We start from the raw sequence: 16,479 nt of genomic DNA, 5'->3' as shown, positions 1-16,479 counted from the left end.
CGTTGTGTATCTCCAGCCATTTCAGACCCTCCCATTAACCATCAAATGTAGTTAACATTGATTCAACTTTGGCACTGGCGAGAACATGGGCTTTATGAGGGATGACAATCAATCAATCAAATGTATTTATAAAGCCCTTTTTACATCAGCTGATGTCACAAAGTGCTGGACAGAAACCCAGCCTAAAACAGCAAGCAATGCAGATGTAGAAGCATGGTGGCTAATGACTCCTCACTAAATCAAAGTAGGTGTAATTGGCTTATCATTAGGTTCTGGCAATCATCTATTGCTTTATATCTAGTTCCATTACTCAATCATCCCTAAAAGTGCAAACATATTTAGCTAAAAAAGCACCGACAGGGGTCATTGGTAATGATTGCAAAGACACTGTCTGTTTTTTTATTTTTTTATTTCATCTTTTATTTAACCAGGTAGGCTAGTTGAGAACAAGTTCTCATTTGCAACTGCGACCTGGCCAAGATAAAGCGTAGCAATTCGACACATACAACAACACAGAGTTACACATGGAATAAACAAAACATACAGTCAATAATACACTAGAACAAAAGAAAACAAAAAGTCTATATACAGTGAGTGCAAATGAGGTAAGTTAAGGAAATAAATAGGCCATGGTGGCGAAGTAATTACAATATAGCAATTAAACACTGGAATGGTAGATCGGCAGAAGAGCAAAATAAATAAATACCAGTATGGGGATGAGGTAGGTAGATAGATGGGCTGTTTACAGATGGGCTATGTACAGGTGCAGTGATCTGTAAGCTGCTCTGACAGCTGGTGCTTAAAGCTAGTGAGGGAGATGTGAGTCTCCAGCTTCAGAGATTTTTGCAATTCATTCCAGTCATGGGCAGCAGAGAACTGGAAGGAAAGACGACCAAAGGAGGAATTGGCTTTGGGGGTGACCAGTGAGGTATACCTGCTGGAGCGCGTGCTACGAGTGGGTGCTGCTATGGTGACCAGTGAGCTGAGATAAGGCGGGGCTTTACCTAGCAGAGACTTGTAGATAACCTGTAGCCAGTGGGTTTGGCGACGAGTATGAAGCGAGGGCCAACCAACGAGAGCGTACAGGTCACAGTGGTGGGTAGTGTATGGGGCTTTGGTGACAAAACGGATAGCACTGTGATAGACTGCATCCAGTTTGTTGAGTAGAGTGTTGGAGGCTATTTTATAGATGACATCACCGAAGTCGAGGATCGGTAGGATGGTCAGTTTTACGAGGGTATGTTTGGTTTGTTGCGATATAGGAAGCTGATTCTAGATTTCATTTTGGATTGGAGATGCTTAATGTGAGTCTGGGAGGAGAGTTTACAGTCTAACCAGACACCCAGGTATTTGTAGTTGTCCACGTATTCTAAGTCAGAGCCGTCCAGAGTAGTGATGCTGGACGGGCGAGCAGGTGCGGGCAGTGATCGATTGAATAGCATGCATTTAGTTTTACTTGCGTTTAAGAGCAGTTGGAGGCCACGGAAGGAGAGTTGTATGGCATTGAAGCTCGTCTGGAGGTTAGTTAACACAGTGTTCAAGGAGGGGCCAGAAGTATACAGAACGGTGTCGACTGCGTAGAGGTGGATCAGAGAATCACCAGCAGCAAGAACAACATCATTGATGTATACAGAAAAGAGAGTCGGCCTGAGAATTGAACACTGTGGCACACCCATAGAGACTGTCAGAGGTCCGGACAACAGGCCCTCCGATTTGACACACTGAACTCTATTGGAGAAGTAGTTGGTAAACCAGGCGAGGCAATCATTTGAGAAACCAAGGCTGTCGAGTCTGCCAATAAGAATGTTGTGATTGACAGAGTCGAAAGCCTTGGCCAGGTCGATGAATACGGCTGCACAGTAATGTCTCTTATCGATGGCGGTTATGATGTCGTTTAGAACCTTGAGCGTGGCTGAGGTGCACCCATGACCAGCTCTGAAACCAGATTGCATAGCGGAGAAGGTATGGTGGGATTCGAAATGGTCAGTAATCTGTTTTGTTAACTTGGCTTTCAAAGACCTTAGAAAAACAGGGTAGGATAGATATAGGTCTGTAGCAGTTTGGGTCTAGGGTGTCACCCCCTTTGAAGAGGGGGATGACCGCGGCAGCTTTCCAAGGTTGCAAGTTCAAATCCCAGAGTTGACAGGCTGCCCCTGAACAGGCAGTTATCCCACTGTTCCTAGGCCGTCATTGAAAATAAGAATTTGTTCTTAACTGACTTGCCTAGTTAAATAAAGGTAAAATAAAACATTTGTAGGGGTCCAGATTTTGCAGCTCTTTCAGAACATCAGCTATCAGGATTTGGGCTTTGGCGGGTTGCTGTGGAGGGTGCCGGGCAGTTGACCGGGGTAGGGGTAGCCATGTGGAAAGCATGGCCAGCCGCAGAGAAATGCTTATTGAAATTCTCAATTATAGTGGATTTATCGGTGGTGACAGTTTTTCCTAGCCTCAGAGCAGTGGGCAGCTGGGAGGAGGTGCTCTTATTCTCCATGGACTTTACAGTGTCCCAGAACTTTTTTGAGTTAGTACTACAGGATGCAAATTTCTGTTTGACAAAGCTTGCCTTAGCTTTTCTAACTGCCTGTGTATATTTGTTCCTAACTTCCCTGAAAAGTTGCATATCACGGGGGCTATTCGATGCTAATGCAGAACGCCATAGGTTGCTTTTGTGCTGGTCAAGGGCAGACAGATCTGGAGTGAACCAAGGACTATATCTATTCCTAATTCAACTTTTTTTGAGAGGGGCATGCTTATTTAAGATGGTAAGGAAGGCACTTTTAAAGAAGAGCCAGGTATCATCTACTGAAGGGATGAGGTCAATGTCATTCCAGGATACCCCGGCCAGGTCGATTAGAAAGGCCTGCTCGCAGAAGTGTTTCAGGGAGCGTTTGACAGTGATGAGGGGTGGTCGTTTGGTCGCAGACCCATTACAGATGCAGGCAATGAGGCAGTGATCGCTGAGATCTTGATTGAAAACAGCAGAGGTGTATTTGGAGGGCGAATTAGTTAGGATGATATCTATGAGGGTGCCCGTGTTTACTGATTTGGGGTTGTACCTGGTAGGTTCATTGATCATTTGTGTGAGATTGAGGGCATCAACCTTATTTTGTAGGATGGCTGGGGTGTTATGCATGTCCCAGTTTAGGTCACCTAGTAGCACGAGCTCAGAAGATAGATGGGGGGCAATCAATTCACATATGGTTTCGAGCGCACAGCTGGGGGCAGAGGGGGGTCTATAGCAAGCGGCAACAGTGAGAGACTTGTTTCTGGAAAGGTACATTTTTATAAGTAGAAGCTCAAATTGTTTGGGTACAGACTTAGCCTGCAGAGTTCTGTATTACTATCTATCTTTGCAGTAGATTGCAACACCGCCCCCTTTGGTAGTTGAACGTTATAGTTAGCAATGGACATTTCAGGGTTTTAGGTGGTTTTCCTAAACCAGGATTCAGACATGGCTAAGACATCTAGGTTGGCAGAGTGTAAAAAGCAGTAAAGCAGTGTAAAGCAGTGAGTAAAACAAACTTAGGGAGTAGGCTTCTAATGTTAACATGCATGAAACCAAGACTTTTACGTTTACAGAAGTCAACAAATGAGAGCACCTGGGGGTGGGAGTGGAGCTAGGCACTGCAGGACCTTGATTAACCTCCACAACACCAGAGGAACAGAGGAGAAGTAGGATAAGGGTACGGCTAAAGATTATACGAACTGGCCGTCTAGCACGTTCAGAACAGAGAGTAAAAGGAGCTGGTTTCTGGGCACGATAGCATAGATTCAAGGCATAGTGTACAGACAAAGGTATGGTAGGATGTGAGTACATTGGAGGTAAACCTAGGCATTAAGTAATGAAGAGAGAGATATAGTCTCTATAGATGTTTAAACCAGGTGATGTCATCGCATATGTAGGAGGTGGAACAACATGGTTGGTTAAGGCATATTGAGCAGGGCTAGAGGCTCTACAGTGAAATAAGACAGTAATCACTAACCAGGACAGTAATGGACAGGGCATATTGATATTAGAGAGAGGCATGCGTAGCCAAGTGAACAAATGGGTCCAGTGAGTGGTTGGGCTGGCTGGGGACACGGCGATTCAGACAGTTAGCAGGCGAACAAGCTAACAGTTAGTAGGCCGGGGCTAAACAAGCTAGCAGCTAGTAGACCGGGGCAAGCTAGCAGTTAGCAGGCAGGGTTAGCAAGCAAACAGTTAGCATGGGCTAGCAGTTACAGACCGGGCAGGTAAGCTAGCAGTTAGCAGGCCGGCAGCTAGCAGTTAGTAGACCGGGGCAAGCTAGCAGTTAGCAGGCCGGGTTAGCAAGCAGTTAGCAGGGGCTAGCAGTTAGCAGACCGGGTTAGCAAACAAGCAGTTAGCAAGGGCTAGCAGTTAGTAGACCGGGCAGGTGACGAGACACTAGCCAGGAGTAGTCATCCGGGATTGCGGTTAGCTAGTTGTGAAGATCCAGATGAAAATGTTCGGTTTGCGGTAGGAATCTGGGGATAAAAATAACAGGTCTGTTATGCTCTGGTTAGAGTCACGTTGTTCGAACTGACGAGAGCTTTCCGAGCTGAAGGTTAGCTGATGACCGCTGGCAATGGTTTGCTGACTGATAGCTGGTAGTTAGCTGGCTAGCTAATACTTTAGGGAAAAAAAGCAGATCCACACCACATTTTGTGAGGCGGGTTGCAGGAGAGTATTTAGATGTTCATGTTTAGCAAAATATTTTAAAGGATATGCGACGAAAAATATATATACAAGGGACACGACAGGACAAAGACGTCTGACTGCTACGCCATCTTGGGATTCAGTCTGTCAAGCAGTAACACTTATTATTTTATTAACCTTTTGTTACACAACCTAAATTGTTTAAATTCCCCCAAATAAGCATATATGTAAACATTTTCACACATTTATAGTCACATTTGATGTTTCAAAATGTGTATATACTGTATATTTAGTTTTCCATATTATGAACAGATATTTTGATACATTTCATCCATAGCTACTTTTTCTGAACGTTGTTATGTTATTCATTTAAAGTGTTGTGTTTCTGTGATGGTCAGAGGCTGAGAAATTGGCGATTTAGCGAATCTTATATACCGGTACGACCTAAGAGGGCCATTGTTAAGGGCATCAGACCTCAAACTGCTATGATCTATCAACTCAGTTCCAGTTGCATCTGAAAGATGAGACTCCACTTCGTATAGAAACATTGACTGAAAGCAAACTATGTATTTTCTTTTTTTGGTGTTATTTTTTAATTGTAATGGCTCCCACACCCCACAGGGGCCAAATCTAGGTGGCTTCATATCTGTATATTGTCAGGGTACATACACCTCTGTGCCAAATTTGGTGCTTTTTTTCTCACAAAGTTTACTATTGAGACCACATTTTCAGCTTAGCTGTGCACCACTAGTATACAAAATAGAGATTATATTCCATTGCTCCCTATTGACACATGAAATCGTGGTACGTGTTTATTTAGGACTAGTTGATTGACAAATTCCTATAATTTCAGAAGGATCAGAAATTATTACATTTTTGGACAAAATTGAACCCCTTTAGTGCTTTTAGGGGTGTGTGTGTGTGTGTGTGTGTGCTGATAGTAGCTGGTTGCTATCTCCCTGCATGCGCATATTGATAGTAGGTACCTCTGTCATTCCTTTCAGTCTGTCTGAGCAGATAGGCCTAAGGTCAATGGGGGTCAGTATGGGTTAATCACATCAGGAGCCCAGTAATTTGACCTTTGGCATGCAACCAGGTGACGTATAGAGGGTTTGGAGACAACTCACAGGAGCTCTTCTACAGTAATATTGGCTTAGTTTATTAGGATCCCCATGCTGCACATGCATTAGCTACTCTTCCTGGGGTCCACATAAAACGTACAAATACATGACAAAGTACAGAACAGTAATAGACAAGAACAACATAAGATATTACATAAAATTCAAAATAAATAAAATATGTTTTATCTAGGAAAGACAACAAAAATAATATTTAAACACTATTCATATACATATTCATATTCGTATATACAGTACAGTTAAATTAGATCTTTAGAAAGAGGAGAGGCGCTGTGTTACAATGTGGTTTTTTTATCAGTTTTTTTATAGCTAAGCTTGCTTAGCCATGACGGACCCTCCACCTCCAAATCGATCCCGCTCCAGAGTACAGGCCTCGGTGTGACGCTCATTCCTTTGACGATAAACGCAAATCCGACCAACACCCCTGGTGAGACAAAACCGAGACTCATCAGTGAAGAGCACTTATTGTCAGTCCTGTCTGGTCCAGCGACGGTGGGTTTGTGCTACAGCAGGCCTACCAGCCCTCAATCCAGCATCTCTCAGCCTATTGTGGACAGTCTGAGCACTGATGGAGGGATTGTGCGTTCCTGGTGTAACTTGGGCAGTTGTTGTTGCCATCCTGTACCTGTCCCGCAGGTGTGATGTTCGGATGTACCAATCCTGTGCAGGTGTTGTTACTTGTGGTCTGCCACTGCGAGGACGATCAGCTGTCCATCCTGTATCCCTGTAGCACTGTCTTAGGCGTCTCACAGTAAGGACTTTGCAATTTATTGCCCTGGCCACATCTGCAGTCCTCATGCCTCCTTGCAGCATGCCTAAGGCACATTCACGCAGATGAGCAGGGAACCTGTTCATCTTTCTTTTGGTGTATATCAGAGTCAGTAGAAAGGCCTCTTTAGTGTCCTAAGTTTTCATAACTGTGACCTTAATTGCCTTCTGTCTGTAAACTGTTAGTGTCTTAACGACCATTCCACAGGTGCATGTTCATTAATTATTTATGGTTCATTGAACAAGCATGGGGAAAACTGTTTAAACCCTTTACAATGATCTGTGAAGTTATTTGGATTTTTACGAATTATCTTTGAAAGACAGGGTCCTGAAAAAGGGACGTTTCTTTTTTTTCTGAGTTTAGATTTAGCAAGTGGTTAGGCATTTTCAACACAGAAATGTTTCTTAAAAATATATATTTTTTACATTCCCCCAAAAACATGTACATACGACCGGTAACTTACAGACACGTACAAACAATGACTACATCTCATCTGCCCAGACCCGCCTGCTCACATCCCCATCCATAGTGCCTGTATTATTGTTTGCCATTTTTTGTACCAATTTGTTTTTCTCAGTCACCCATGCTATTTAAATATTCCAATAATATATCATTTGATCATTTGATTAATTGACTTCCAAGTTTTTAGTGTATGTTTTTTTTCAAATGAGTGATGAGCCCATTGGTTATCTCACTACATATAATACATATACTCTCTGAGTTCTATTGGATAAGTAACTGTCCAACCATGTGATGGCAGGTGATGTAAAGCCATAATAACTGAGTTTTTACAATAGCAAATGATGATCATGTGGACGCCTTAACAGTTCTCACAGTTTCCTAACAGGAGCATGTATTTATCAGATTCACTTCCCGAGTTATCTCTATCTTTATCACTACACGCAGAAGGTGAGAGCACAGAAACAATGTTTCCAGCTTACATGTTCATCTTTGTTTAGAGAGTCACGATTAATGATTAGAAGTAGGATGTCTATGTGTCATTTGCATATTTATATTCACAAAACACTCAGTATCTTGATTAACTCCGCATTGTAGAAGTGATCTTTGACATTTAAACTCACTCTCTATCAGTATTGGCAATCATGGCTTGGTCTGGTGCACAACTTTAGAGCTTCTAGCCAAGTAACATGTACAGTATAGGGAAGACAGTGAATAATCCTGGTCCACTGGAAATAGCAGTGGATAGAATAACCCATGCATGGGGAGCTGTGTAACCCATGGGCCTCTCTAGCCCAGTCAGTAGAGATGGCTGCATCAGCCAGGGACTGTGTAGTGTGATGGTCTGTGAAATTACTGTGCCGGAGCACCACCCATCAGTACTCGACTCTGTCTGTCCCAACTGACAGATCCTATAATTAAAACAGAGACACTAATTATTCTGGAGGGATATGTCAGCCATGGTCACGAGTTCAATGGATGACAGCTTGTGTGTTTTGAGTGTATGTTTGAGTGAGTTACTCACTGTGTTTAGCTCTGTGGCGTATGTGGATGTGGGGTGTCTGTTAGCCAGTTACTGAATGCGTGCGTGTGGAATGGTAAAGAGATTGTCTGTCTATCTGTCTGTCTGCTGAGAGCTCTGTGACACACAGGGCCTCTGTAATTAGCCTGTAGAAGGATTACTGCTATACCCACTACAAATGGTTCAGCTTACACTTCAAACACCTGCCAGGGGATCAAACCCATACCTCTCTGCCTCTCTGCCCTCCATTATATACTACTGACCATATGTCCATTTACACTAAAGCAACTATTTAACATACTTGATGCAGTCTGATGCAGTTTTTGCACTTTTGGCTTATTTGTTGCTAATTTGACTGAGTTCCGGGCTAATACTCCATAGCAAAGAATCATCAAACGTGAAGGTGAGCGGACAAATCAAATGTTATTTGTCACAAACACAGTTTAGAGCAGTTCAAACGTGTAGTGAAATTATTGTATGCTAGCTCTCTCAACATTGCAGTACAATAATCAATAATAAAGTGTCAAATCTAAAATAACAAGTAATAGAAGAGGTCATAGTAATAGGCTGATAAGAATGACGACTAAACCTTTTTTATTGGTACTATGACTCTACAGTGGTCCAATCTAAATTTCCAGGCTCCACAGAGATGTCTTGCTGTTTTCATATGAGATGTGTGTAGTGAGAGAATACGAGGTGGGAGAGAGATTGCCGTCCCAGCAGCTAACAAATTCGCTTGCCTTTAGAGTGGAAGTGTGAGGCTCATCACTGAGACATAACGATGGAGCGTAGAAGAGATGTCAATGATTGACTGGGATTTCAGCTTAGACTGCAGGGGGGGCTCTCCGTTCCTGTTCCATTACCACATCACATGTGGTGAATCGTTCTGACCAGCATTAGGGAGAAAATGCATTAGTAAAGGATGTGAGTTGCAGAGTGAGATTCTGACTAATGCCCGTCATTATTCTTAGCCTTTGTCTCAGTCCTTGTTGTTAGATCAGCGTAGAACAGGCTCATATTTTCATCATACTTGTGATTTGGTAACTCAATGTGATTTGGTAACTCAATGTACTCATGTGATTGACAAAGTGACTGACTTTATCGGTCTGGAATGCTTATCATGCAGATGTAGGATCTTAATTTGATCACCCTGTTGCAGGAGAACTGTCCTGCAACGCAGTAAAGTTTAAACATGTATTATATCTGAGGTTTAAAAAGGTTTCTGAAGTTTGTAATTTCCACTTTTAAATTTCAGACTTGATTTTCCATTATGAAATATCAATCCCTTCAAAAATGTCCATTAAATATAATCCACAAAATAATTCACATTTCCAGTTGCTGCAAGATAATTTTCCTAATGTAGAAAACTGGCTCAAATTAAGATCCTACATCTGTAGGTTGTGCCCAAGATAGTGCTGTAAACTTTTAACGAACTTGTGTCTGTTTCCATAGGAACTGTGGTGATGACGATGACAGCAGAGGATGCTGATGACCCCAGGTTGCAGAACGCAGTGCTGCGTTACAACATCGTGAGGCAGTCGCCCGATAAACCCTCGCCCAACATGTTCTACATCAACCCAGAGAGCGGAAACATTGTCACTGTGATCTCCCCCACGCTGCTGGACAGAGAGGTGAGTGTGCTGGGCTGGGCTGGGAGCCTCTCCAGACTGATCTAATGGGGCCTCAAAACACTGCTGCTGTCTCACTGCCTCACTGCCTCACTGTCTCACGACCATGATGTTTTAAATCACTGTTGTTATTGTCAGTAAAGAGACTGTAGATAGGTGAATGAAGGAGGCGGGGGAGGGGGTCACTGTGCTGGGGAGATGAGGGGGGTGAGGGAAGGCGGGGGGGTGATTTCTGTGGTGCATTCTAATGAGCAAGCGGAGGCAGCATCGCCCCATTCCTTAACCGGAGCGAGACAACGGCATGATTGCTTTTTCAGCGGGGTGACGAATGCCAGAACATCGATTCACTGTGCTCGTGGAAGAGGAATATTAGCTGTTGTCAGACACTTAGAGCTTGGTTTAATTGAGGTGATACACACTTATCCACCAGCATCGGCTGTGTCCAACAAGTCCAACAGAAACCTCTCAGCTGGAACAGGGAAATCACTATCAAATGGCAATGAGTGGATCTCTGAGCTATAACTCTCATAGATGATTAATTGATAAATGTGTTAGTACTGTGTGTAATTCAAACATTGAGCGCCTGGTCTGTGTGCTCATGAAGGATGCTATTGATTTATGTTGAGTTAGAAATTGCATGATTAGTGGGTTGTATTGAATGTGATCACCCCTTTATTGCATGTTTACAGTTCATACCTGTGTCTGTGTTACAGACAAAATAGACAAAATCCCATATACAGGTAACTGCCAAAATAATGGAAAAACTTTAGTAAATGATGGAAACGCTTTAGTAAATGATGGAAACACTTTAGTAAATGATGGAAACACTTTAGTAAATGATGGAAACACTTTAGTAAATGATGGAAACACTTTAGTAAATGACGGAAACACTTTAGTAAATGATGGAAACACTTTATTAAATGATGGAAACACTAGTAAATGATGGAAACACTTTAGTAAATGATGGAAACACTTTAGTAAATGATGGAAACACTAGTAAATGATGGAAACACTTTAGTAAATGATGGAAACACTAGTAAATGATGGAAACACTTTAGTAAATGAAGGAAACACTTTAGTAAATGATGGAAACACTTTAGTAAATGACGGAAACACTTTAGTAAATGAGGAAAACACTTTAGTAAATGATGGAAACACTAGTAAATGATGGAAACACTTTAGTAAATGATGGAAACACTTTAGTAAATGATGGAAACACTAGTAAATGATGGAAACACTTTAGTAAATGATGGAAACACTAGTAAATGATGGAAACACTAGTAAATGATGGAAACACTTTAGTAAATTATGGAAACACTTTAGTAAATGATGGAAACACTTTAGTAAATGATGGAAACACTAGTAAATGATGGAAACACTTTAGTAAATGATGGAAACACTTTAGTAAATGATGGAAACACTAGTAAATAATGGAAACACTTTAGTAAATGATGGAAACACTAGTAAATGATGGAAACACTTTAGTAAATGAGGGATACAAAGTATATTGAAAGCAGGTGCTTCCACACAGGTGTGGTTCCTGAGATACTTAAGTAATTAACATCCCATCATGCTTAGGGTCATGTAGAAAAAGCCATTATTTTGGCTCCCATGACAATGCACCCATCCACAGGGCATGAGTGGTCACTGAATGGTTTAATGAGCATGAAAATTATGTAAACAAGGGATAGGCAACTTCAGTGCTCGGTGGCCTGATTGGTGTCACACTTTTGCCCCAGCCCCAGCTAACACACCAAAAATCAACTAATCATTGTCTTTAGAAGCCTTTTTAAACATCGAATACACTGCAAGTTTGCATTACCTGCTGAGCAGGAAAATTCTCAGCAACACAAAAGATCCTACATCTGTATCTTCTAGGTGTCTGGAGAGCTTTAAACCTTGGCTACTTCAGCAGATACTCAGAAGTATGTATCGCACGCCCTCCGTCTGGCACACCAAACTACTTTTTTTTGCTGGATGAAAAACGTTGTTCCTCCACCCTGTAAATGCATTGGACATAATTCAGGTTGAGCTGTAAGTGTATTTAGATGGACATTCCATGGTACCACGGGAGGCAAAGCAAAGCAGTCCATAGAAAATTGGAAAATCTATTTTGTCACATTGAAATCAAGTTGATTTTCCCTCCACCACTCTCACCCAGGCGTTAAATTCTGTCTTGATATGCACATCTATGTCCTCCGTATCTATTTTTCCCTCCACTTTGTCTGCTCCTCTCTCCTTTCTTTCTGTCTCTCACTTTTTGGATCAATGGCAGACTATATTTTTGACAGCTAATATCGTACACAGAAGGGGCCATTTTCCTAGGGGCTGTGAAGTAGCATATACTGTATGTAGCCCATCAGACAGGAAAGACAGACTTTAGAGATCGGATCTCTCTGTCTCTGCAAGCCTAAGAGCAGTAGTCTATCAGTAGTCAATCTGATGGACACACAGTCTCACAGACGCTGGCCAGAACTACACAACACTCTCATGCTCAGACATTTCAATCATGGCAAAATCAATTGGTTAACATCAAATGCTTTCACTTGTTCTTCAGAAAGGAATCAACTTTAAGCTGCAGTGGATGTAAAGGTATGTTTGCATTTTTAAGCCGGTGTACTACACATGGCCTTTCCAGTGGCAGATGTGATTGGTTGATTTGACAGGCACAATGTGTGAGTTATACCAGCTGTCTGTCAGATTGATAGCCCTGAATAATGGGCTCTGTGTGTGTTTTTATGTGGGTTTGTGTGTGTGCCTACGTGTATATGTTTCATGTTAGTGTTTAGAGCTGTTGTCTCAGTCTCCTGGCTGTGGGGCATTGTGATTAATGGACTTTCCAGTCCATTGTGCTGTCACGGCCTGCCTCCCCTCGTCAAACGACCAACCTCCCCTCCCCTCATCGCGACTATCCTACATCCTGTCCACAGTCATCAGTACCTGCAGCACAGCGGAGTAGAGCTTCCTCTCTCCTCTCCTCCGACAGACAATTTCACCTTGGACCTGCCCAGGACCCGGAGGCCATCACTCTTCAGCACACAGATGCACTGTCAGCCCAAGCTTTATCTGGCCTACACCCCTGTTTCAGTACCAGCCAGCCTTTCAGATGAATCGGGTTCATGGCGTGTGGTCATCATGGCACTGTGAAGTTTATCAACTCTCTGTGTGGTGTCCCTGCAATTGCTGTTATGTTTAAAAAAAAGTGGTGAAAAATGATTATCCCCTATTGATGTCACTTGTTAAATCCACTTCAATCCGTGTAGATGAAGGGGAGGAGACAGGTTAAAGAAGGATGTTTAAGCCTTGAGACAATTAAGACATGGATTGTGTATGTGTGCCATTCAGAGGGTGAATGGGCAAGACAAAGTGTTTAAGTGCCTTTGAATGGAGTATGGTAGTGGGTGCCAGGCGCACAGGTTTGTGTCAAGAACTGCAACGCAGCGCAACAGTTTCCTGTGTGTATCAAGAATGGTCCACCACCAAAGGACATCCGGCCACCTTGACACAACTGTGGGAAGCACTGGAGTCAACATGGGCCAGCATCCCTGTTGAACAAGTCCATGTCCCGACTAATTTAGGCTTTTCTGTAGGAGTGGAGGTGCAACTCAATATTAGGAATGTGTTCCTAATGTTTGTACACTCAGTGTACATTCCCACATTCCTCTATCATTTGAAATTATTCAATTCAATTATATGGTACATGCTGTGTGCATGTACCATATTTAGCGAAGGCTTTTATACTTCTATACTTGTCTCCACACCACATCTCCACTCATCTCCCCTCATTACAGCCTGTGATTCCTGCTGAAGCACAATGAAAGGTCAGCTGGAGGTCGTGTGTATAATTATGTGTTGCTACTTATCTCCTCTGGATCTCCTCTGACCCATGCTGCTGCTGCTCTGAAGATGTATTGCACTCTGAGTGACTGACAGGTGTCGTGTAGTGTGTTGCTATGCTCTTAAACCTATTGGGGACCTCCACGATGGTTTATAATGCCAGCACTTTCATTAGCGAGGCTTGTGTTCTGTTGCTTAAGCACAGAGCAGTGTAAAGCTCTTTAGGTTAGCACAAAGCAGTGAGTAGTAATGCACATATTATTAAATGTGAGTCAAAAAGAAAATAACATAATGGAAAGTCATATATGCTTCTAGTATGTGCCAATAAAAAGCAAATGTTGTAGGTTTGAATCATCAACACCCTGCTATGATTATTTGAGCAGCTCTGATATGTTTCAAGCTGTGTCTTTAATCTAGTTTACTCTGCAATGGCTTTGCCAGGTGTCACTGACACACACACGCACGCACGCTCGAACACATGTATACACACACACACACACACACACACACACACACACACACACACATACACACACACACACACACACACACACACACACACACACACACACACACACACACACACACACACACACACACACAGAAAGGCAGACTAATGTGATTGAGGAAGTAGTGATGGGGGTGTAGATTACGATGTACAGGCCCATGGTGCTGCTGGTCTGGCTGGAACCTAACTGGTGTGGGCAGACTGTTAATGATGGTGACTGTGGATTTCTAATTCTCTCTGGGCAATCTGGGACCTGTCACTGGTAACGACAGCCAATCGATATGCCTGGCAGCCCCTCCTCCTTCTCTTCCATACGGATGAATTACAAAGAGCCAAAATCAACGTTCAAATCAATGTCCTCCCTTTGTGGGGTCTGGGGAGAAGAGTTCTGTCCACATTCACTGTTCTTGTTACCTCTGAGAGTGAGCCAGCCAGGAACATGACCTATCCTGAATGCTCCAATGGCTCTGTCGGTCCGTCCATCCGTCTATCCATCTGTCTGAGTTTAAACAGATGGGTTATCAGAGCTACTTGTTAAATTCATATTTCTGTCAGACACAAAATAACACTTAACAAGAAAATGGTACAATAACAAGACATTTATTTAAGAGTGACAGGAGGACAGACAAACGTTATTTTCTGGGTTTGTTGTACCTGTGTATCTATCTCGTTATAACCAATCATGTTGATACGATGGCCATGGTAGCTGGTATTCCCCTTCTTTGTTCTATGTTCTTGATGTGATAAATGGATGTTTACCTTCCATTTGTCACCGCGGTCCTCCTAGTTATACATGAAGGTACATGGTATGAATGGAATCCATAGCGCTCAGCTTGATCAGCAGTACATAATGAGTAATGGAGGCGTGGGAGAATGACCCCGTTTATTAGTTTTGACCTTGCCAGTGTGATCTCATCATGGCGTTTGGGCTGATTAGAAAGCAGTGCTTGTGAAATGGTTTATTTGGCTTGGGGATGAGAGAGGCTGTGTGTGTGTGTGTGTGTGTGTGTGTGTGTGAACTCTGGCTTTGACAAGTTGTCCTCATCACAAGTCTACCATTCATTCTGCCTGCCTGTCAGTTTTTCCAACTCCCAATAATGTTTCCTCAATTCCTCACCTCTCTCTCTCGCTCTCTCTCTCCAACTTTAATATAATAATAATATACTGTATGTAATAATATATGCCATTTAGCAGACGCTTTTATCCAAAGCAACTTACAGTCAAGCGTGCAATTTAAGTATGAGTGGTCCAGGGAATCGACCCCACTATCCTGGCGTTGCAAGCACCATGCTCTACTAACTGAGCATCTCTCTCACTCTCTCTGTCTCTACCTCCATTTCTCAGCGCTTCACTTCGGACATCCAATTACTCCCGGGTCATAGCGTAGTGATTTCATTCAGAGCAGCAGCATTCACCCCCGCCCTCAAACAGCCATTCAAATTACCGCCCCGCCTGTCCTCCACCGCCCGCAAAATGTTGTTTTCAGACATTCCTCGTCCGCCACCTAATCTGATCCCTCAGACATAATTGAATGTCAGTCGCCACATAAAGATTCCTTCCTCTCCTCAATTAGCAGCTGCTTCCCTCTGTCACCACAATGAGACAAAGCAGACAGAAAAATATTTACTCTTCCTCCAGGTAGGGGAGAGAGTTATTATATTATGTCATCTATATGCAAATAATACATCGGCGACTTCAATTGGTAGAATGTCATTACTGCAGATCTGATGTGTGCACTCCAGTTTATAAACTCCCTTTTATTTCCCTATTATGATCCAGAGATTGAGGCACCTGGCTTCAGAAATAGAGTTGTGATGCTCTAAAGGGAGCTGTGAAGAGAGGGAGAGAAGGAGCGGCGTTCTGCGATAGAACGGAGGGAGGGGTTCTTCTCTGCTGCCTTACTCTTTCCTTTCTCCCTTTTTCTCTTTCTCCTTCTCTTTCTCTCCTCAGCCCTTTCATCTTCTGACATCGTAATGCACCTTTAGATTGGCTTCTTGGGACTCTCTATGCTTCCAGGCTGCCTATGATCAGAATGTCAGGTCAGAAAACTTTTACAGAGGTCTACTGTTTTACAGAACGGATGATTTTCAACCAAATGCCCAAATATTCTCCCACAGTGTACACTCTTAGAAAAAAAGCTGCTATCTAGAACCTAAAAGTCTCCTTTGTCTGTCCCCGTAGAAGAACCCTTTGATGAACTGTTTTTGGTTCCAGGTAGAACCCTTTTGGGTTCCATGTATTATTATTTGACCCTGCTGGTCATCTATGAACATTTGAACATCTTGTTCCGTTATAATCTCCACCCGGCACAGCCAGAAGAGGACTGGCCACCCCTCATAGCCTGGTTCCTCTCTAGGTTTCTTCCTAGGTTCTGGCCTTTCTATGGAATTTTTCCTAGCCACCATGCTTCTACACCTGCATTGATTGCTGTTTGTGGTTTTAGGCTGGGTTTCTGTACAGC

At 42.9% G+C, this 16,479-nt stretch overlaps 1 protein-coding gene across 1 annotated transcript in view; it reads left to right on the top strand.

The window, feature by feature from the left end:
- Positions 1-16,479, top strand: part of cdh13 (cadherin 13, H-cadherin (heart)) — a 518,891-nt gene that overhangs the window by 335,500 nt on the left and 166,912 nt on the right. The window contains exon 7 of the mRNA XM_036954055.2: positions 9,498-9,676. Coding sequence (XP_036809950.1) covers positions 9,498-9,676 — 179 coding nt within the window. The remainder of the gene's footprint in view (positions 1-9,497; positions 9,677-16,479) is intronic.

Source organism: Oncorhynchus mykiss, chromosome 2 (assembly GCF_057628025.1).
Source record: "Oncorhynchus mykiss isolate SJ-2025 chromosome 2, ASM5762802v1, whole genome shotgun sequence".
Classification (NCBI taxonomy): domain Eukaryota; kingdom Metazoa; phylum Chordata; class Actinopteri; order Salmoniformes; family Salmonidae; genus Oncorhynchus; species Oncorhynchus mykiss.
The sequence above is the reverse complement of the archived record's forward strand: the minus strand, read 5'-3'. Positions and strand labels throughout refer to the sequence as shown.